The 22,114-nt window shown below is 40.7% G+C and overlaps 4 protein-coding genes across 6 annotated transcripts; 2 read left to right on the forward strand and 2 right to left on the reverse strand.

Annotated features, from left to right (window-relative positions):
• Positions 1-4,326: 4,326 nt before the first annotated feature.
• On the forward strand, positions 4,327-9,600 carry LOC110753185 (splicing factor PWI domain-containing protein / RNA recognition motif (RRM)-containing protein). 2 transcript variants are annotated; one of them, XM_021954018.2, is made up of 7 exons: positions 4,327-4,962; positions 6,342-6,598; positions 6,743-6,895; positions 7,070-7,481; positions 7,630-8,310; positions 8,412-9,007; positions 9,134-9,600. In XM_021954018.2, exons 1-7 carry the CDS (start codon positions 4,461-4,463, stop codon positions 9,383-9,385), a joined length of 2,853 nt encoding a protein of 950 aa, XP_021809710.1. In that variant the 5' UTR covers positions 4,327-4,460; the 3' UTR covers positions 9,386-9,600. The 2 variants fall into 2 exon arrangements, with proteins under 2 accessions (XP_021809710.1, XP_088102556.1); XM_088246430.1 differs by lacking the exon at positions 4,327-4,962 and adding an exon at positions 5,370-5,452.
• A 602-nt stretch (positions 9,601-10,202) lies between these two features.
• Positions 10,203-13,138, reverse strand: ENT1 (equilibrative nucleotide transporter 1). The gene is made up of 2 exons (XM_021954090.2): positions 11,529-13,138; positions 10,203-11,136 (listed from the first exon to the last, which is right to left on the reverse strand). Exons 1-2 carry the CDS (start codon positions 12,061-12,063, stop codon positions 10,406-10,408), a joined length of 1,266 nt encoding a protein of 421 aa, XP_021809782.1. The 5' UTR covers positions 12,064-13,138; the 3' UTR covers positions 10,203-10,405.
• A 1,329-nt stretch (positions 13,139-14,467) lies between these two features.
• Positions 14,468-18,307, forward strand: LOC110753237 (putative serine/threonine-protein kinase PBL21). Of its 2 annotated transcripts, XM_021954094.2 has the most exons (8): positions 14,468-16,241; positions 16,407-16,451; positions 16,594-16,704; positions 16,784-16,897; positions 17,123-17,341; positions 17,424-17,539; positions 17,641-17,901; positions 17,989-18,307. In XM_021954094.2, exons 1-8 carry the CDS (start codon positions 15,584-15,586, stop codon positions 18,214-18,216), a joined length of 1,752 nt encoding a protein of 583 aa, XP_021809786.1. In that variant the 5' UTR covers positions 14,468-15,583; the 3' UTR covers positions 18,217-18,307. The 2 variants fall into 2 exon arrangements, with proteins under 2 accessions (XP_021809786.1, XP_088103109.1); XM_088246983.1 differs by having other exon boundaries at positions 14,472-16,241; positions 17,641-18,307.
• PUB18 (plant U-box 18) lies at positions 18,271-20,688 on the reverse strand. Its single transcript, XM_021954093.2, has one exon. It carries the CDS (start codon positions 20,604-20,606, stop codon positions 18,546-18,548), a length of 2,061 nt encoding a protein of 686 aa, XP_021809785.1. The 5' UTR covers positions 20,607-20,688; the 3' UTR covers positions 18,271-18,545.
• Positions 20,689-22,114: the final 1,426 nt, after the last annotated feature.

Below are 22,114 nucleotides of genomic sequence, written 5' to 3' on the forward strand. Positions count from 1 at the left end.
CTCTCTCTCTCTCTCTCTCTTGAAAAAACTGGAGGTTGCTAGGTTCTTTGGTTTGTGTGTATTTGGGTCAGTGTTTATTTTGTTAGATGAAGGCCATGCCCTTACCCTTTGAGCAGTTTCAAGGGAAGGGGGTGTTAGATTTCTCTTCTTCAATTTCAGATTCACAGCCACCGCAAAATCAACATCTCCACCACCACCACAATCAGTAGCAGCATTAGCAAAAGTGGAATCAAAACAGCAACAAGGAGAATTGCTATGTGGGCAACATTGAGCCCACTCTGTTCTTGACACCAGAAGAAGCCTAAGCCCTCCCGCATCCTCTTCAACACTGTCTTATTCTCTCGGTGGCGGCGGAGCCAGCGGCAGTGGTGGTGGCGGTTCCCGAAATCTCCAAATTCCCCAATTTATCGGTCCCGTCACCGGCAGAGTTTTGACGAAGCGCCGCTCGCTTCTGAAAGAGAGTGGGATGAGCACCCACAGGAGGGAATACGTAAAGGGGTCGCAGTGGCTTAGCCTTGTTGAGTAGCTGAGCACCCCAGAGTCATCGAAGCCTTGGAAGCCCGTAAGGCTAAAGTCGTCATCGAGCTCAATGTCATTGTTGGGCACTGGCAGCAACCGAGTCGTTGGGACCTCGGCGCTCGAACTCAATTTGGGAGTACCCATCTGAGACTGAGAATTGATGGCTGTGAAACCCATCAAAGCAGAGGACTTGGAAGGTTGGTTTCCCTGGAAGGAGCTGAGAAAGCCACTGTTGCAGCCCAAATCGAAGCCATTGTCAAAAGGGTTGGTGGAGACAACGTTGAGAAGAGAAGAGAATCAGGATTTGGAGGGGAACATCCAAACGGCGCTGTTGGACATCGGTAAAAAATTGAGAAAAGGGTAGAGAGAGCTGGGTTCATTGCAGAGAGAGAACACACAGAGAGAGAATTTTTTAATTTTTTAGATTTTTTTAATTTTTTTGGTTTTTAATATTTTATTCGTATTTTAATCAATTTAAAATTAAAAAATTTGAAAAATGTGGGACCCACCGTGCCACGTAGGCAACTAACAGAGAGAATTGACAAAAACCCTAACGGCAGAACCACATTATAACAAATTTCAAAGACCGGGGTATGTGATTGTTAAAATTGAAAAGATATGGACTAACATGCCTTAAGGGTGTAACCATAGGGTACTAAACTATAATTAACCCATAATTGTTTTCACAAAACTTCTTTTCATTGATTTTTCATCCAAAGATTGATGATTTTATACCAACAAAAAAAAATCTCCAAATGACAAAGTTGGCCTTTGAGTTTAGATTGTTGTTGAGGCCCAAATAAATTCTCGGCCTAGTTCAATACCTTATTAAGAAGAGACCCGATTTGGGCACGCAAAAGTCCATCATGCACGCTTGTACGAGTCATGATCCACGTGTCACGCCAAATAAATATGTGATTTGTCACGTTAATAATTGAAACGAGCCTATAAAATGCACTAACTCTATGAACCCATGCTAATTATCCCATAAAGCGTCATAACCTTCGAGCACGAGCACCCCAATCGACATGTCATGCCAAGCGAAAAATCATTATTTTACACCTAGCCACGCTACAAGCTTAAGTGTGCTCAAGCCATGCAAATGCTCGAGGCTTGTTGAGTGGGTTGTGGTATGGATGGTAATGAGCATTCATGAGGCCCATTGATGAGCCGAGAAATGGAAATTTTGAGTTGTTTGGGATCCTTAAAACTCGAGCTCATTTCTTCTGCCCAAATATATGGGTAAGCATAAAGGAGAGAAAAAAGGAGCCCATCACCTTAGAAAATTGACCCATCACCTTAATAAAAATAGTCCATCATTTTAGCAAGTTGGCCCATTCCCTAGTAGACAAACCCATTACCTTAGGAAGGCCCAAATGACCAACAAAATATTTGGAAGTCTCCAACACATGGCTGGAGACAAAACCATGACAAAAGCCAAAGGGTGACTCACGTATACAAGCTGCTAGCAGGCTCCATCACATGACCAAGGGCAAACCTCAAGGCAGACCATCCAAAAGACCAAAGGGTATTAGCGCGCACAGGTTGCTAGGAGAAAAAGCATCCTTCAGACCAACGCTGCTATCTATTTCCTTCACTTACCAGCTCTTGCCATTAAATAGGGGAGGAAAGAAGGAGAAGTGATAACCATAGATAGGATATTGCCACTGGAACAGCTGCGGGAAGGCTCTAGATCCTCCAAAAATCTTGTCTTTGAGCGCTTGGACTAAGGAAGATTTCACAAAATGGGGATGAATCAAAGGAAGAGAAGAGAAAGGGAGGGAAAGAATGGGCAAAATTGGAGAGAACCCATTAGAGTTTCTTGGGAAGGAGGAGCTTCCAGCGGCTATAAAAAGGGGGTTTCTCCTACCCATTATCTCACCCCACATCTAGAGAGAGCAAGCATCACCTCTCATCCCTAGAACCCTTCAATTTCGAGCCCTATTCCTCCATCTCTTCCAATTTTCTCTTCTGGCAAGCTTTTCCAGAGCCTGACAGAGCTTTCATCAAGATGTTGGAAAATTGCTCAAACCACTCACTTCTCTTGCCTCATCTCTTCCTCTCTCCCCACAACAAATTCTCTTGAAATCCCTTCTCCCCTTACTTTAAAACCCTGTTTCTCATAGGAAATCACAGCCCTTTCTCTCTTTAATGCTAAACTCATGAATGCTTAGTTTCCATGGCACAAGCTTCTCAAGCCAAACTATATATTTATCTATAAGCAACTATTGGTTTCGTTGGTGAAGGAGACCAAGGTGTTTCCTAAGGCTCCACAACCCTTTCGAAGCACCCTTAGGGTCTGATTCTTAAACTCAAACACAAGGGGCAATTTTACCCATTTGTTTTTTGCAGCAGTCCAGGGCCATCTGTAGCTGCCGGAATGAAAAAATCCATACAGTTGCATATACTTCATTGAGGTTAATTTTGTCATTTGCATAAGTTTTTTTTCAATGTAATCATCAATTTTTGGACAAACAAATCAACGAAAATGGGTTTTATGAAAACAAACTAAAACCTCAAGGGATGTTCGTGTAATTTTTGAGACCTGAGGGGTTTTTGTGAAACAAAAAAAACCTCAAGGGGGTGTGTTAGTGTAAGTAACTCTTCAAATTTTTCACCGTCTTCATCATCTCAATTTTGTCGATATTATAGCGATATTTTGGCCAAATGTTGTTGAAGTGTGAGAGAAATTATCGACATCAATATTTTCCGATATTATTGATACTTATACTATATGCAGAGATGTTCCAAAATATCATAGACTCGAAAAAACGATAATATCCTCGATATTTCGTCAATATTATCGATATTTTAGTCCTTAGTTGAGACTATGTAGCATGCATTTGCAATAGTGCTTAAAAGGGTCTCTCTACTCATTGCCAATTGATTTTGGATTGAAAATTTACATTCTAATATATTTATAAAACTTGTGGTTTCTACAAAAGCATTGCAAATGAGTCCTAAATTAAATTGTCAATGGTGTTTCTCTTAGTGATGAAGCCTAATCAATGTTGTCATGTTATGTGGTGGGAGATAACAATAAAGGAATGATATGATGATCACAAATCAAAGAAAGTAAACGAAAGCCAACAGAGTTTAGTCCAGTAGAAAAAGGGTCTTGACTTACATACTAGTGGTCTGAGGTTCGAACCATTATGACACCATGGTATTGTGTGTATCACTTTTTAAAAAAGCTGCTTCTGATGTACTTTGAAAATAATGAGCTATAAAGTAAAGCAATTTCATGTTTGATCAACACTGTTTTTAAAGTGTTGTTAGTATAAAAAGTAATGTCAAAATCGTTTGGTAAATTTTAATCTAAAACTGTTGTAATTGTAGATAATGATTCAAATTGACATGATATCGGTAAATTTTCATATAAAACTATTGTAAATGTTGATAATGACTAAAATGAATATTATATTAAAAGTTTATGTGCTAACTATGTTTGGTGGTGGTGGTGGTAGAGGTTGAGGTGAAAATTTCTTTAAAGGCTTTCTTGCACTGAAAAAAAAAGTAAACGAAAGGTCAAAAGAGAAGAAAAACGGCGCGCAAGTAGGTCGTTTTAGCATTTAAGAAGGAGGATAAAGAGACGACGTCACTAAATTGCATAATTTGGTAATCTACGACAAACAGCAGGCTATTACGGCACAACAGAAACATCAAAACAAAAGAACTGTCTCCACCAATGAGGGACCGCGCAGATCACAAACCAAAGGTCTGTATGGTCTTTTTAAATTTTTATGGCCACTCCAAAGGCGACACGCGTATCACGAAGCAAACAAATTTACTTCTTTCGGAACACGAACTCTATAGTTGCACATAAACTCCCCAGTTCTTCTTTCTGTGTCACTTGCTCCCTCTCTCTCTCCTAGGGCACAAAAATACCGAAATCCATTCAAAGATTTCATTTTCTTTCTCAGACCTCGTGCGTTGTAGCCATGGCGGACGCTCCTTCCTCTCCAGCAACAAACCTAGAATCCAATCCCCAATCCGATACCCCCAAACCCCAATCTAACCAACCGGATCCCGTTCCCGCTTCCACACCACCGCCATTATCGTCATCAATCCCCATCCCCGTAAACCCTAATTCTAATCCGCCTCTGGTGTCTCTGCCACTGCCGCCACCGCCTCCTTCGATCTCCTACGCGCCACAACAGGTCTCCGGTGCCGGACCTCCGTCGGCGCCGTCGTTTCGGCCGGTTCCTCAGTTCTCTCCAATACCGAGCCCCGGCGTGCCCAATCCGAATTATCAAAACCCTGGTGTCCAGCCGCCCGGCGTGAGCTCTGGGTCTCCGATGGCTCCCGGTGTGCCCCCGCCGTCGTCGGTGCCGCCGCATATGATGCATTACCAGATGCAGCCCATGAGAGCGTACGCGCCGATGCCTAATGGATACGCGGCCATGCCCACTGGTGCTCCTCAAGGCGCCATGCCTCTCCCTGGTGGGTTTTTGCTTCTCTGTACATCTCCTACGTTAATTTACGTAGTGTAATTGTTGCATACGATTGTCTTTTAAACTGGTTTATTGCTTATCTGTATCTATTATGGTGGTTCTCATATTGCAATTGCTTTGGTGTTATTTTTCTTTGAGTTGTTTAGTTTATTTTGCTCCATTGCTTGAATGCATGAAGCTTTCTGTTTCTCAGTCTAGAAAAAAGTGAAAAAGTAAATTACTTTTAAATAGCATATCGAGCTGTTGCATCTAATTTATGGATAGCAAGTAAATGAAGATTAATGGTATAATGTAGTGGGAAGAGTTTGTTAGAGCAGAGTTCGGAGTTTGTAAAAAAAAATAAAAATTCAGTGTGTTAGATTAAGGGTATCGATGACAAGATGTTTTCTCCTACAGTGTCTTGATTGAATTCGGTGAGAAAGGTTGGAAGGCTTGCTTCATATTGCTTTGAGAACTCCCCATCTACAACTCCTTTTTTGGTATGCACATATTCTAAAGTTTTATGTAAGCTCAAGTTGGTCATGGAGTTCAAAATTTAAATAATATTCCCACAAATTGGAAACTTTTACTTTTCAATTTGTCATGCTAAAGTTTTATTATTATGTCGTGTTCATTTTAGTAGGATCCTTTCTGGTAGTTTTAAGGATACTTTCCCTTTTCATGGGTTTATGAATTGCCAGAAGCAGACCATGTTTGCAACTGAGTGCTCATTGCCCTTGTGTTCTAAGGTATCACAATCCTTCCAACTGCAGTCTCACTATCCATAGATATATATATATACACACATATATATATATATATATTTATTTATTTATGTCCATCATCCATTCATCTATCTATCTGTCTATCAAGCAATCTACTTATCTGTAAATCTAAACATCTAATCATGTGTTTGTGTGTGTTATATGTTGTGCATGCTTGTTATGTATTTTTTTTAATCTTCTGTTGTTCTCATGCTGCATCACCTGCTGCTATCTCTCCATGATCAATTGAACTATCAATATATCTAAATTATACAACTCTCATAAACCTCTATATGCATGAGATGTTGATGGTTTTATTTTACTCGAGAAGGCTACTATGGTCCAAGTGGCTGCATAAGGTAAGCACAGTTTACTCATTCATGGTTTATGAACACGATGCTATTTCTTAATTTTTCCTTCAGGTTATCTGTTCAGCTGGTGGTAGTTGCCATGCCTGTGCTGCCATCTCTAATATGCTTTTAATGTGTGGTAACAAAAATCAATCATTTCTTGTCATATTGTTTTTTGATACATCTGTTTAATTGGGGTGCACCTAGTTTTCATGGTATGCAGTTAATAAACGTGATCTGATGTATTTGCAAGATATTTGTTTCTTTCTTTGTAGGACTTGCTCGTTATCCTTCTCCATATCATGCAATGCTTCGGCCTGCATTTACTCCGCGTCCACCAGGAGCAATTGGTTCGCTTCCAGGTTTACCACGTGGCCCTGTTCCTGGGATTCCTGGAGTTCGCCCAATTATGCCCCCTGTTATTAGGCCAACTCTTCCTAGTGTTACTCCAGCTGAGAAACCACAAACCACTGTTTATGTTGGGAAGATACCACCAACCGTGGAGAATGATTTTATGTTATATCTCCTCCAGGTGTGCTTTCAAATATTGTGATCTCTGCCTTCATTATCAACTTTGCCACTATGTTCTTTTATGTTACCGAAATTTTATGAGTAATTTCATTGCAGTTTTTGGTGTATGATATTTTGCTTTGTGATGGTTTTACATTTTGTTAAGTTATGTGGACCTGTCAAGAGTTGGAAATGTACTCAAGTTCCTACAGATGCGACTCCTAGAGGGTTTGGGTTTTGCGAATTTGAATCTGCTGAAGGAGTTCTTCGTGCATTACGTCTTCTGAGTAAATTTAACATTGACGGGCAGGACCTTGTGGTATGTCCTGATTCCTTGTTTATATATTTTGTTTTTCATTATGTCTTTTTGTCATTGTCATTATGTTGCAACAGGAATTTACACTCCCTTTCCTTAGTAATCATGTTCTTCATACTGCACGCTCAGTTTTGCTAATGTTTGTTTTTTCTATATCTGATGTTGTAAACTTAACAGTTAAATGTTAACCAAGCAACGAGAGAATATCTGGAGCGGTTTGTTGAGAAGAAAACTGAAAACTCAAAGAAGCTCAAAGAAGCTGAAGCAGCTGAGAAAGAGGATGAAAGTGCACTAGGTGTTGAAAAGAATGTACCTTCAAATCCTGCTGTATTGGACTCAAAGGAGGAGGATAGTAATTCGAGTAACAAAGAAAATGACGCTGCCAATTTTGGAATTGTGACTGACGAAGACAGAGAAGCTGACCGCGAAGCTATGGAGAAGCTTACAAGCTTGATAGAGGAGAGGTTAAAAACCAAACCTCTCCCTCCACCACCCACACCAGCTCCTGGCAATGGCACTGGGAATTCAAATTCAGAGCTGCCAGCTAAATCAAGGGATGGAGACTCTGATGTTGATATAACGCGAAATGGTAAAGTCTCATACTTGAAACTAGTATTATACTGGACAGTGTTTTGTGATTATTGAAGTTTGTACTTAATAAGCAATGAAGTTATTTAGAGTCAATTATTTAGTGGCAGTTTTGTTGTCATAGTTATAGTCGTCATTATCATTTTCAGATGCTTCAGAAGAAAAAAATGACGAAGAGACAACTAGTGACAACAAAGCAACAAGTGAGCAGGATAGGCCTGAAACAAGCTCACCTGACCGGAATAGAAAGCAAGATAGGAGGAGTAGAGACAAAGAGCGAGATCTGAAACGTGAAAAGGAGCGTGAGATTGAAAGATATGAAAGAGAAACAGAACGAGAACGGGTACGGAAGGAGAGGGAGCAAAGGAGAAAAATTGAGGATGCTGAGCATCAGTATGACAAATGTCTCAAAGAATGGGAGTATAGGGAAAGGGAGAAAGAGAAACAAAGGCAGTATGAGAAGGAGAGGGAGAAAGAAAGGGAACGCAAGAGGAAGAAAGAGGTAATCTATGAAGAAGATGATGAGGATGAAGATGCCAGAAAAAAGTGGAGGAGGAGTGCGCTGGAGGAGAAGAGAAAGAGGAGACTACGGGAGAAAGAAGATGACTTGGCTGACAGGCAGAAAGAAGAGGAAGAAATTGCCGAGGCCGAGAGGAGGGCCGATGAGGAAAAGCAGCTACAGCAAGAAAGAGATGCATTGAGGGATTCCTCTGTCCATGTAGCTAATGGAAGCGAACAAGCAGCTTTGGCGGAAGAATCCTTTGTGGAACTGAGAGATAAGGCCACTGAACAGAATGATGAGGGTGATTCTGGTCATGAGAATCATATGGGTAAACTAAAATTACTTGTGAAGTTATTTATTGCTTTTATAAACCTTTTATCTTCCCATTCGTTTTCATTTTTTCTTATATGGTTTGACTTGATGTCATAGGTGATGGGACTTTACAGAATGGTAACAGTGGTGATGAGTCAACAATGACATCAGTTCATGCATCAGAACCACAGCAGAGTGGCAGTGCCCCAGCAAAAAGGTTGGGTTTTGGTCTAGTTGGGTCTGGAAAACGTACTGCTGTTCCTTCTGTTTTCAATGAGGAGGATGATGATGCACACAAGGACAAAAAAATGAGGCCCCTGGTTCCCATTGATTATTCAACTGAAGAACTGCAGGCTGTCCAACAAACTGCTTCTGGGCCTCCATCAAATTTGGCTGCAGCTGCAGAATTCGCAAAGCGAATTTCAAATGTTAGTTCTAGGGAAGAGAAACCAGATACAGATAAGGAAAGAAATAGACGTGCTAATGATAGGTCGAGCCAACGGGATAGGGATAGGAATGATGATGACACTAATCGCACTAGAGATGAGAACAAGGAGAAGACTGACCGTGATACCGATCGTGAACATGGGTTGGATAAACCAAGGACAACGGATAACAAAAAGCTTTTGGATGCAAAACAACTGATCGATATGATTCCGAAGACGAAAGAGGAATTATTCTCATATGAAATAAATTGGGCTATTTATGACAAGGTAAGCATGCGTTAGGCCAAAATTCTAAAATTTTTTGTTTAAACTTGGGCTATATGAGTGAAAATTATTCATTGTAATTGTTTAATAACTGCTCATAACTGTGTTTGATGTTTTCTACTTTCACAGCATGCACTACATGAGAGAATGAGACCATGGATTTCAAAGAAGATTACAGAGTTTCTAGGAGAGGAAGAGACCACACTGGTAGATTACATTGTATCTAGTACTCAGGAACATGTGGGAGCAGAACGCATGCTACAGCTGCTTCAATCCATTTTAGACGAGGAAGCCGAAATGTTTGTTCTCAAGATGTGGAGGATGCTCATCTTTGAAATTAAGAAGGTTGAGACAGGTCTTGCTTCAAGAACAAGAGCATGAATGTGAACATGACGGTTTTGTTTGTGGGTTGTATTTTTGTTGCTGTAGACCTGAGTCTTGTTAGTATTATACATCCATTGGCCTCTCCCTTGTTTCACTCCTTACATAGGATGGATTAGCATAGATGGCTGTCAAGGCTAAACCATATTCTTCTGTTTGTATTGCTTCAAAGTACAGTTTTAGTCCATAAGCAAATAAACCCGTTTTTGTCTTCATCCCTCTTGTGGGTTGTTTGTAGCTTTGGAATCTATTAGATGTCCTGTTGGTAATTCTTTGCCAAAATAATACTTGTATTCATGTTTGGCGCTTTCATTATGGGCATAATATTTTGTAGTGCATCACGAGAATTCTCTCTGACCATTACAGCTGTGTTCGCTGTTAAGAACGCCAAGCACATGCATCCAACCCATGTGTATTATTTTGTAAGGTGCAGGTTTGTATTATGTGAGGCACTTGGACCTAGGTCAGTAGATGGAGAAGTACTTTCCCATCCCTGTTTCATTGCCCCGCACTTTATCTCTCTCCATTGATGGGTTATTGGGTGATTATGAGGAGAGACAAAAGAGGTGTAATGAAACAAGGATAGGGAAGTTTTTCTCATAGACATTGGCGTTCGTTTTAGGAGCCGGATTTCATTTGGAAATGCAATGACTCTATAAACCCTGGTCTCTTGTTGGTTGTGGTGGATGAAACACTACAAAGGGATTGGGAGAACGGAACCAGAACTACAGCTAGCAAGGGGCCCAATTAGAACTTAAGTTTATAACTTGATGACAACCAGTAACACATCCAGACATTCATAATTCAACTGAACAAATTGACAGATGAACCAACCATTTACAATTCATAACCCATGTTTTGGAAAAAGGAAAAAATTACAATATTTCAAACAGTTAAGTTACACAACAGCTTTACAAAAGGAGGGTACTAGCAAACCCAACCCAACCCATCTCCCAACAGTGGGACTTGGCAACAGCAGTACGTTTGGGAGTTTCTGGTGTAATAAAATTTGCTCAAAACTCAGATGACCCAGAACCAAGATACAACTGAACCAACAGCCAAACCCACAACTAAGAACAACACAATCACAATCCCTGCAGTCTCCGCATGCTGTAATTGGACGATCTTGGGGGCCAAAATCATCAACACACTTGTCAAGTAGCCATTAGTAAGTCCCAAAAGGCACGTAAGTATTGTCACTGGAATCTCTGTTCGGAAGAATTTGGGGCCATGCAAGCACCCATAGAAGAGAGGAAAGAAGAGCAATCTTATAACTGTGCCGCCGATCGCAACCTTAGAATTTTCGAGGAGATATACAGAAGTCAGAGACTTGCCAATAAGATCAAACACATTGTAGCCTGTAATAAGGAGGATTGGGTACCAATCCTTGAGAATCTGAGAGTGCACATCTTCAGTAATATATCCTGGAAATATTGCCAAAGTCACAACATAGATAAGAACGATGCCAGATCCATACCACTTGACTCTGTCAACTACGTGCCACAAAGTTGATCTCAACACGGACACAGTCAAAGGACCATTCTCTTCTTTCTCCTCATTTATAGCCTGAATCTTCAACTCTGCATAGTACTTCATAACTGGAAGCCTTGGTGCCACATTGTAGAAAACAAGGCATATGACCATAACTACTATCCCGACAGCGAAGTACAGGTTTGCGCTTTTTCTCAGGCCATCAGCATTTTGTGGATATACAGCCTTAGTTATGATCCTCAGAGCAGAAACAAGGACTCCTGCAATCAATCCAAAATTTGGGAAAACACATTTTAGGCATCCCTCGAGAAACTTTGATGAACTTACATAATCAGTAAACCTAGAATAGCAAAATTTCTATGCTTTCTAGTCTGTTAGTCAGCAATGAATTTTTCATTTTTTTACTTTGACAGAGAACTACTTATTCCACAAACGCTGTAAATCTTAAAACATTCTAAAAAAAGGGCTTCCTTTCTTTGATACCAAAATCAACTCAAAGCAGCATTTATTACACAACCACCACAAAGTTACCAAAACAAATTCTGAGCGCTTATAATTCACAGAACGAAGCCATACCCAGAAACCAAAACCAAATAAAGAGCCAAACCCATAAACTGAAATTATCCCCAACAAACCAAAGGGCAGAAGTTACCTGAACCAGCAGTTCCAGCCACAACGGCTTGCATGTAAGTCTCGGGCAACTCACTAGCCGCCCCAATGAGCGAGCCTTGAACCAAAGCATCAGCCAAACCCGAAAGCGCAACAGTTGCAACCGTCACGTAAAACCCGTCGTACAACCCGACCCGACCTTTGATGTAAAAGACATCCATGAGGGGCACGATGAGCAGGCAAACAACGAAGAGGCCCAAACCCACATTGATCCGGACATAAGCGTCGGACTTGTGGGCGTAGAAGATTATGATGAGGAGGCAGACGAGGCCCACCACGAAGTACGCGACGGCGAATATACGGTCCACGCTTTCATCTGGGTAGAGGTAGGCGAAGTAATCGACGGCTGTGATGAAAGCGTTCCATGGGAGGAGGTAGCCAGCACCAAGTGTGAAGTAGATGATGTAGGCCAAGTGGAACGAGTCCTTTGGGATTTTATTGGGTATGGTGGTGGATACGGTGGGGAGGAGGACGCTTGACTCGGAATCTTCGTCGGCGGTTGTGGCATTGAAACCCATCGGAAATCGGTGGATTTTTCTCAATGGGTTTCTGGGTTTGGGTCCGGCGGATGAGGAGCAGCTGAAAAATCCCCAAAGCTTCAAGCTTTTCTTTTTGGTGAAGATAATAATTTGGGGTTATTGAACGAAATGGTCCCCAATTTTTGCTCCAGTCTCATTTTTGGTCAATCAACTAAAATTTTCATTTCAATAGTCCTCAAATTTTCCATAGTATCAAATTGGTCATACCGTCAAAGTCTGTCAATTTTGCCGTTAAATTCAGGGGTAAAATCGTATTTTTATATCCCATCCAACTCCAACGCAAACCTTGGTGGTGCTCTCTGGCTCTGCTGCTTCTTCAGGAGTCCTTCCTCTTGCTGACGACGAATGCGATGAACCGAAAATCAGAATGAACAAAGTTGTGCGAGCTAATCTTACGGTTTGCCTTGGAGATGTTGTGTCTATTCATCATTGCCCTGATGTCAAGTACGGAAACCAGGTTCACATCCTTCCAATTGATGATACAATTGAAGGCGTAACGGGAAACTTGTTTGATCCAAATTGAAAGCTTGAGTTTTCTCTTTCAAATCTAAAAGAAAGCTAGCTCTGTGTGTGAGTGAGAGAGAGAACCTGCAAAGGTATATTTAGCAGAGGTTTTGAAAGGCATTGACGTTGTGTGAGGAAAGAAAGAGCAGCCAAGTGTTGAGCTAGGGCGTCATGGAAAGAAAATGGGGTTAAGTTTGGAGGTTGGGGAGGCTACTTTGTTAAGGAAAATATGATAGGGAAGCCATAGTTCACCATCATCCAGATCTGGAGGAAACCGAGCCATTTTAAGCATAAGCCCACAAAACTTCAAACACCCAAAAAAAAAAAACAAGAAGACGAACAAAAAACACGTTCTCTTTGCAAATATGCAGAGCCCTGAACAAATAGAGAAAACAGCAAACCCAGAAGACAAAGAAATATTTTTCTTTTTCTGGGTCAATAAAACAGAGAAAGATAGAGAAGGAAAAGCCAATTTCGGATTTGAAGCCTCAACAAGCTCAGTTTGTGAAGAAGCAGGTGGGGAGCCGGTGGTTGGGGGTGAGGATGGGGAGATACCTGGGCGCGGGAGAAAGGGAGAGAGATAAAGCATAGAGAGGGAGTCAGTGATATTCTTTTTAGTTATTTCTATTCTTTATTTTTAGATGATTTTACTCCTAAAAAGACAGTTTTACTCCTTCATTTCATGGAATAATTGATAGACTTTGACGGTAAATACTAAATGAAAAGTTAGAGAAGTATTGAAATGAAAATTTTACTTTGTGGACCAAAATAAAACACAAGCAATAGTTAAAGGACCATTTTGGCCAAAAACCCATAATTTGGTGATGGAGGTTTGGTAGGAACTGTTGGTGGAGTTGAAGATGGAACAATACGGCGTCGTTTGGGGTCAACTATTGAGACGTGCTCAACAACCCCATATAAGGTAAAGTCACGTGCTTTCATTCGACGGGGTTTGAAGATATTTGCATTTTTTAACAAGGCAGCGAAGGTTGGCTCCAAGGGACAGTTGTTGGCGTAGAGCTGAAGAATTTGGACCATCTCCTAGTTTTCTGGGAAAAGAATTGCTTGACTAAAACCCAGCTGTTAAGTGGGTCCCTGTTAATTGCAGGGTAAAAGTTGAGCCCACCATGACAAGGCCAAGGCAAGGCCAAGACCCAAGCTCTTGTTTTTGGATGAATTCTATTAGCATTATGAAATTACCTGATATAGTTTATCAATCCTGAAACGTGTTGAACATAAAATAAAGGAACACAAAGAGAATTATTTTACGTGGTAAAACACTATATCTAGGGAAAATCCACGGGACTTTTCAGTCCAAAACAAATCCATTATAGAACGATGATTACAATAAGTACTCACTTACACACTTATCCTAGACACATTCTAGATAATGTTTACTGACTTCTTCGTACCTCAATTTCTGTCACGGGATGATTTTTCGATACTCCTTATGTTGAACGCAATACTAGTCACGATTTCTTTAAGCTCGTTGGAGAAAAACCACCACCACGGTCTTGGTGCCCCCAACCGTATGAGTCACTGAACATGCAAATGAATGTAATATGAATGATGAAAGTATTTGATAAATCACCAAGTAAACATGGAACACTTAATGAATTATCTCAAAGTACAGCTTTCTTAGGAATTTTAGATGCTCACATACAAATCTTGAAAGTATTTTAGGATCCTAATAAAAAAAACGTCATTTTTGCAGAATCTGATAAAAGATGTCTTTCACTACAATTAACTATTGTAGAAGGAAATAATATCTACCAAGATAAATCAATGAGACCAATTAGGTAGGAGAGGACTTTAATAGAGCAACGTGCCCTCCAAGTCATAAGGGTTTAGGGATCATCTAGTGGCTTTTCTTGCTGATTTAGAGCCCAAGATGTGATGACCCAAAAAAAAGTCCAAGAATGGACAACTTGGTTGGGAGGGGAAATCTCATTTGGCACTCTCTGCATTAATTTGTTTTATTAGCTATGCTCAAAACTGCATCAATCATTGGTGTGGCATCAAGTTATCACATTTTTTGTAATCTTCATAAAGTCAACAACAGCTGATAACAGTTTTATAAGATATAAAAATATTTTGAAATTGCGACTTTTACAAAGTTATTGTTTAGTATTAATGATATTCTTGGGGTGAAAAAGATATGATTGTCAACCACAGGGAAGTGATCATGCACCAGCTCAAATGCCCTGATCCAAAATTGACCATCTGAACTAAAAGTTAAGAATTTTTCATCTTGGTAGCAACATCTGTCTTTGAGGGCAGCAAGCAATATCATGATCAAAGAGCGAAGTGCTTACTTGTCAGGTTAAATTTCTTGTATATATACCCGCCGGCCTCTGCCTATCCTCCCTTTTAAATGGAATTTGACCTTCAATCAACATAACCCAGCAGGAGCAATGTACCATGCATTTTGTCCTATTTCTTTGTCCTACCCCTCAGATATATATATATATATAATGAAATGCTTTAGTTTGATTAATTCCTAAATATTAGTTTATTTGGTCCATGCCTTGACACTGGAAAAATAAATAGCCTGCATATATCCAACCTACACCACCTCACAGCCATTTGCCTTGTATACATTATTCCAACTTCAAAAAACTCCAAATTCTGTCCCTCTCTCTCTCTCTCTCTCTCTCTCTCTCTCTCTCTCTCAAGTATATAAAAGTTTGCAAATAAAATTATATGTCATTGCCGTCTCATCTGCACAAACTCATTCTCCTTAATTTATATGAAAATGACAAAATACTTTCCTTGCCAACGATCACAATACACAATCTTCTATTCCCTTTTAGATTCTATAATCATTCCAGATACCAAGTCTTCACACAAACACACACTAAAAGAAGTAAGAAAGAAGACATAGTCTTCCTGGCCCGTTGAAGGCATATGCATATCTCCAATTCTGTCACCAATCATCTGTGTTCATTCATTTCAAGGATGTCATAATTGGGATATCTACCTTTTGCTTCCCACCATGGCCAAACTTATCTCGAGTTTCCTCCATCGTCATAATCCGATGATACTTGTCTTTATTTTCCTCAGTGCCTTAAATTTTGTTTTCTCACAGACCCCAGATGTTGAGTGTGTCATTGATATTCAAGCCTCTTCATCTTGGCGTAACTCAAGTTGTGAGGCAGGAAATTGGGGTGGATTTATCGGTAATTGTTGTGAAGTAGTTTTTGATGACTACCTGTATGCCTTGGGACAGAGGGCCAACCATACCGGGAAGCTCTTCTTGAATTCCACAGAGCAGAGAAACTGCTTAGTCCTAATGAAGGGTATTAAGGAGGATGTTTTCAGTTGTGGCATCGAGAAGCTAACAAGTGGAACTGGCGGCTGCTCTGACTATACTAAACTAGATGTTTTTAATAATTTACGGAACACAATGGAAAGTTTAGAAGAAGACTGTAAGCTTTTGGGCACAGCCGAAAAATCTGATCAGGTTTGCAGTGCATGCTTGAAAAGGTGGGAAGAGATTGTTGCATCATCAGACAATGAGAGGGGTTCATCGAAGGTTGAAGCCAATATCTGTGGTTTTGCTGTTTTGGTATCCTTAACAAGCAAGAGGATTGATGATAACGATTTTGTTCAGGCACTTTATGAATGCCTTGGGGATCAGAGACTTTCAGCAGGTAGGCAGTCCTCTCCTTTTTTCTTTTACCATTAGAAGGTAGGCAGCCAGACAATCAGCAAAGATATTTGATTCTATTTCATGTCTTCATCTTTATACAATAATAAGTTGTAGCATTTTTGTTACTTAAACTCCAGCTAAGAAATTGCCTTTGCTTCCATTGCAGATGAACAGCGAAGCTCGGGGACTAATGCTATAAACTTGAGCACAGGTAATTTAAATACATTATGGTCATCACAGCACCTTTTGAGTCCTAAATTCTAGGAAGTTTCTTTGCTGGCAGTTTTTTGTAAGGTCGGTCATGATGAAGTGGGGTTTCCTGGTAATTTTGATTAATTTCATGAGAATGTCAGGTATATGGATTGTATCTGGTGGTCTAGCAGGAATTGCAGCAATGATACTCATTGCCACATGGACCTTATGTAGAAAAGGGCCTCAAAAGAGTGTTTCAGCTGAGAAATATGGTATTTCTCCAAAAAGTTTCACATCTCACTTGAAACTTAACGGTAGTAAAATGTTGCTAACCTGTGTTTTACTGGACAGCATCAAACGATTCACACTCTGAAGAACCTGGCAGCCTTAAAATATCAATCAAGGAAATTTATGCAGCGACCAACAATCTAAGTGCAGTCAACTTCATTGGCCAAGGCGGAGCTGGTAAGAATGTCTATGATTCATTTTTTCTACTTTTGCTGTTGGTCGTAATGACTGACTAATTAAAGATGTCCAAAAAGAGCAAAGCAAGCTTTGTAATGGAGAGTAAACCCTCTCCCAGAACAGGAAGAAATTTTAAGCAGAAACAAAGGCATATAATATAATTACAGAAGAGAAGCTACCAAGAACTGGCTTCTAAATTCTAATGCTATTCTGATAATATTCCAGGAAAGGTATATAAAGGCATACTCTCGAATGGGAAGCATGTTGCTGTCAAGCACATAATCAATGATGGCTCTGTAGAGACATTCATCAGGGAAGTAACAAGCCTTTCCGATGTTAGACATCCGAACCTTGTAGCTTTGCTTGGCTATTGTGAAGATGTAGAAGAATGTTTCCTGGTCTATGAACTGTGTCAAAATGGGAACCTTTCAGAGTGGCTATTTGGTAAGTTCATTCATATTTCCTTTCGTGAAAATTTTCTCTAGATTTTTCATCGATTGGAAAGCCAATTCAAAGCTGATTACAGGTAAGGATAAAAGTCTGCCATGGATAACGAGACTTGAGCTTGCAATTGACAGTGCAAGAGGTCTTTGGTTTCTGCACACTTATCCGGATGGCTGCATTGTTCACCGCGATATCAAGGTAGGCCTATATTATCTGCACTATCTTCTGTTTTTGCCCCCTCTGTTGCCGTTTGTTTGCCGCTCATTTCTTCAAACAATTTTTCTTGTCCCAATTGGCAGCCAACAAACATTCTCATCGACAACAACTTTCAAGCCAAACTGTCAGACTTCGGGTTATCTAAAGTTATGGACTTGGGCCAGTCCCATGTGAGCTCAGAAGTGCGAGGGACATTTGGTTATGTTGATCCTGAGTACAGACGGAACCACCACGTAAATTCTTCAGGAGATGTCTACAGTTTTGGAATAGTTCTTCTACAACTTATCTCGGGGCGCAGGGTTATCAATCTGAACTCACAAAAACCAATGCCTCTTAGTAAAATGGTGAGAAACTTCATATTTTCCACATTTGTAAAGAACTATTTCAAGTCACTGATTTGGCTCATTATGTTCCATGTCTTTGCTCTACAGGCCAGGGCCCTCACAAAAGGCAGTGATGTAACAGAATTTGCAGATCCTAAGCTTAACGGGGAGTACTCGGTAGTAGCCTTCGACCTTGTGTTCAACCTAGCTTTGTCATGCACAGGACTAAAGCTGCAAAGGCCAGGCATGGAGCAAGTGGTCTCAAAACTGGAAAAGGCACTAGATATCTCAACCCAAATGGAGCCAATTTCTTTGACCGCACCAATCAAGACTTGAAATTGAAGAAAGCGTAGCAGAAAGTTTTTGTATATTGAAACAATCATGGATGAATTTCAGCTTAGAAAATGTATCATACCATTAATTATTACTGATTTCATGTGGAAAAGGAATTAGAATAGATTACAATACAACAATTTTTTTGTACAAAGCTTCATTGAAAAAAACAGAAGCTGATCATACAGTCATTAGCTCTTCAAAAAACCGAGCCAACAACAAAATAAAACCAGATAAAAGAACTAGAACAGCACCATGTCTACAGGAGACCCTGAATATACAAGAGGCCTGAAAAGAATTAAGCAATGTAAGTATCCCCGCAAAAATTTGGGTTACCTAACGTGAACAAATCTCTCTTGAGGAAGAACTCCCCGAGCCATTGTGCCAGAGGATCGTCGTTCATGGAATTCGTGTAGGAGCCTGATGAGAGCACTAGCCTTTCTGCTTGCTCGAGATGTGCCTTCACTGAGTTGGGAATATAAAGATCCCATAAGAGAAGGGCTCTTAACTAGAAGAACAACAACATCATTGCCACCATTTAGACAGAGAGCCAGCAACAAAGACACACAGAACTCCTTCCCTGCCCTTGGAATGGAGGAATTCAAAATCCTCACTATCGCATCCAAAGCTTTGCAATGCGAAATTGCAACTGATCCATCTGGTTTTTCCGCCAGAGTTGATAGAATTGCTAGAGCATCTGTGACAAGAACTTCACTATCAAAAGATGTTAAGATATTAACCAGCACAGGAACTAACCCTGCTGCTATCACCCTCCTATGATTTGCAGGGTGTGTAAGGAGCCCGAAAATCGCAACCAATGCGTTTTTCTTGGCCCTCTCTGTCCCATCCTTGATCATTTCCATCAAAGCCGGCATGACCTCTGGATTTTCTCCAATCAATATCCGGTACTCCTCAATCGAAGCGAGGTAAAACATTGTGCCAGCAGCATGCTGACAAGCCTCTGGTTTGAGACCTTTCTTTAACACATCCACAATCAAATCCAGACCCCCATTTTCAACAATCGCATCCTTGCTTTTGGAATGCTTGGAGAGATTCAACAAGGCTGCAATGGCATTCTCTTGGGTCACTGAATCTGCTGAAGATAACAGCTTTAACAAATGTGGGATCACACCAGCTTCAACCAAACAAGACCTATTAAAAATGCTTGTTTTCGAAAGAAGCCGGATCTCATAAGCAGCCTTGTTCTGCTCTTCTCGTGTCCCAACATCCAGCCTGCCACTGAGGAACTTTGCCACCATCTTCATGGCTCCCTCAGCTGCCAAACTGCCAGCAACTTCAAGCCTAGTCTTTCCAATGTCGCGATTTCGATGACCCGAATCAGCAAACGGAACACAATTCGCAGCACAATACTGCTGAATCAACCTCTTCAGCGCCAAATTGGGCACCACCTCCGTGTTCTTGAGCTTCTCACCCGTCTTGGGACAAATGGGACTGCCAGCTCTGAACCATTTCATAATCGAACTCCGATCGTAGCTATGCCCTGTCCCTATTGTCACAGGATCAACCATGATTTCCAACGAAATTGGGCACCGGAAATCTTCTACATTGAGACGATTCAACACCTCACTGCTACTGCATTTCGTCTCGGATCTTCGACCCCTTTCACCATCAACAACATTGAACAACACACATCGACAATAGCACATCAACCCCTTCAGGCTGCTCAAGAAACCCGCTTCTCTCTTTTCTTCAGTCAGATTCTCAACCCCAATTTCTGAGTCCAAGAACTTGACTTGCTTCTCACAATTGCTCCATTTTCTAATCCCAAGATACTCGAGAACCCATTTTAAATCGCTCTCGCCCGAAACAACCCCTTTCTCAAACCCGACCAAGACGGACCTAACCGCCTCCACGACCCGAATATCATTCGGGTCGACTTCGAACATCGCCTTTCGCGCTTGCCTCGTCACTAATTCTACATGCTCCTTCACCTCAACCGGTGCGTTGACCGAACCAAGAGGTAGAACATCGAGAGCCGTACCCATGGCCCGACTCAAGACCCGAAGTTGGTTTGCTACGCGATCCGAATTCATCAGCATCCATACCCGGGCGTCGTCCCGGGTCAAGTCTTCCAACAAGAACTGGACTTTCTGGAAGGCCAAATGGAGCTCTGACAAGCACAGAACCGCCGAAGCCGGAAAACCCGACTGCCGGTCTCGGATTCCTTCGAGAAAAACTCGGACGACTCCGATTTGTCGTACCATTTCGCGAGCGTTTCGGCTGTTGCTGGCGATGAATTTGGATTTGTAAGAGCAAATGATGTGGGTGAGAGTGATGAGTGAGTTCAGGAGCGTCTGGGGAGATATGGCTTCACATGGATGAACCGCGGGGTATGTGAGAATCCGGCGACCCGACCCGCTTCTTTGGATCATTTGAAACAAAAGAACGGATGGATAAAAAGGTTAGTGTTTGGATTTGGGTTTTGTTTGTTTGTTTGGTTTTGAGGGCTGGACGTTCGCACATTTATATAAGGGAGAAGAGTGGGGACACGTGTCGAAAGGCTATTTGATAGTCAATGGGTATTATGGGATCCGAGGCGCGTACAGAGTGAAACTTGAGAGTTCAGCGATCAACACGTGGCGGAGGGACACGTGGGCATGGGAAAGCCGGCTTCGTAGAGTATTTCGAGTTGGGGGAGGCTAATGGGAGAATGACACGTATAGCGTCGATTATGGGAAGGGCTCGTCGAGGTGAAGGGTACGTGGAGAGAGGTAGCCGACACTCGAGACTTGACAGGTTGTGTGAATATTATAACGTGGAATTATTATGAGGGATTTTTTATTTTTTATTATTTCCTTAGGACTAGTAGGAGGAAATTGCGAATTTTACATCCATTATGGAAGTAATAATCAATTTGAAATTATATCTTTATTTTTCAATTGATTTATGCAAAAGTCAAGCTTTGTAAATTGTAGTTTGTATAAAGGTCACGACTGTTGACAAAAAAATAAAAATAAAAAACAGGTCACGACTTTGTGAACATAGGATGGGAACAAGAGACTTCCCCTTTGGTTTGTGATCATTGCCATTGACGTGTAATTGACTAGGAGAATTCAACGTATAATTATATTTACTTATACAAAAATCTATTTATGACCAAATATACATTAAATGGTAAGAATTCTGTAGTTGAAGTGGTTAAAAATACTTACTCCTTACCCGAGTTTCTAGGTTCGATTACCTTCTTCCTCAATTTCACTTATATAAAAGAAAAAACAACCATAAAAAAGAGATGTTGATATGTATGATACTTACATCGAATTTATAGTAAATTTCACTTATATAAAAAGAAAAAATGACCATAAAAAGAGATGTTGATATGTATGATACTTAAATCAAGTTTATAGTAAATGTTCCGTGATAGAACACTTTATTTTCACTAGTGTACGTGCAACACTACACAATTCTACTTACTTTTTCAACTATACTTTTTGCCTTTATGTTTTTTGGGGCTTTTGCCTAGTGTTCGGGTTCCCCGTGTCTTTGGACTTCGGTGATGGAAAAATGAAACCCACTTTTCCCCTTTAGTCCGAAGTGAAAACTACTCACTCAACTCCTTTAATAACTTTTTGGATTTGGTTTGGAGAGAAAACAAAAATAAAAGTTAACAACTTGTGCAACTAGGAAAATCAGACTAGTTGGTGTCTTGTTCTTGCTTCTAGCCAGCAGCCTCCAACAATATTTGGCATATTGTGATCCTGCCCATCATCTTGTGTAACAGGCTGGCTTAGATTTTGAAGGCTGATTCTCTGCTCTCTACATGCTACCATTTAATTATATCTTCTCACATCAATCAAATTCAGAATTTTAACCAAATCACAAGTGACACCACCATACAGTTTTCGGCTACTTGCAGGGCCTTTTATTGCAATGTATGGAA

Source organism: Prunus avium, chromosome 1 (genome assembly GCF_965620075.1).
Source record: "Prunus avium chromosome 1, drPruAviu1.hap1.1, whole genome shotgun sequence".
In the NCBI taxonomy this organism is placed as follows: domain Eukaryota; kingdom Viridiplantae; phylum Streptophyta; class Magnoliopsida; order Rosales; family Rosaceae; genus Prunus; species Prunus avium.

Coding starts and splice junctions, on each gene's coding strand:
- LOC110753185 (XM_021954018.2), top strand. CDS start 4,461: ATGGCGGACGCTCCTTCCTCTCCAGCAACAAACCTAGAATCCAATCCC. Junction 4,963..6,341: donor AGGCGCCATGCCTCTCCCTG/GTGGGTTTTTGC, acceptor CTTTCTTTGTAG/GACTTGCTCGTTATCCTTCT. Junction 7,482..7,629: donor TGTTGATATAACGCGAAATG/GTAAAGTCTCAT, acceptor TATCATTTTCAG/ATGCTTCAGAAGAAAAAAAT.
- ENT1 (XM_021954090.2), bottom strand. CDS start 12,063: ATGGGTTTCAATGCCACAACCGCCGACGAAGATTCCGAGTCAAGCGTC. Junction 11,137..11,528: donor GGCTGGAACTGCTGGTTCAG/GTAACTTCTGCC, acceptor GATTGATTGCAG/GAGTCCTTGTTTCTGCTCTG.
- LOC110753237 (XM_088246983.1), top strand. CDS start 15,584: ATGGCCAAACTTATCTCGAGTTTCCTCCATCGTCATAATCCGATGATA. Junction 16,242..16,406: donor GGATCAGAGACTTTCAGCAG/GTAGGCAGTCCT, acceptor CTTCCATTGCAG/ATGAACAGCGAAGCTCGGGG. Junction 17,540..17,640: donor TTGTTCACCGCGATATCAAG/GTAGGCCTATAT, acceptor CCCAATTGGCAG/CCAACAAACATTCTCATCGA.
- PUB18 (XM_021954093.2), bottom strand. CDS start 20,606: ATGATCCAAAGAAGCGGGTCGGGTCGCCGGATTCTCACATACCCCGCG.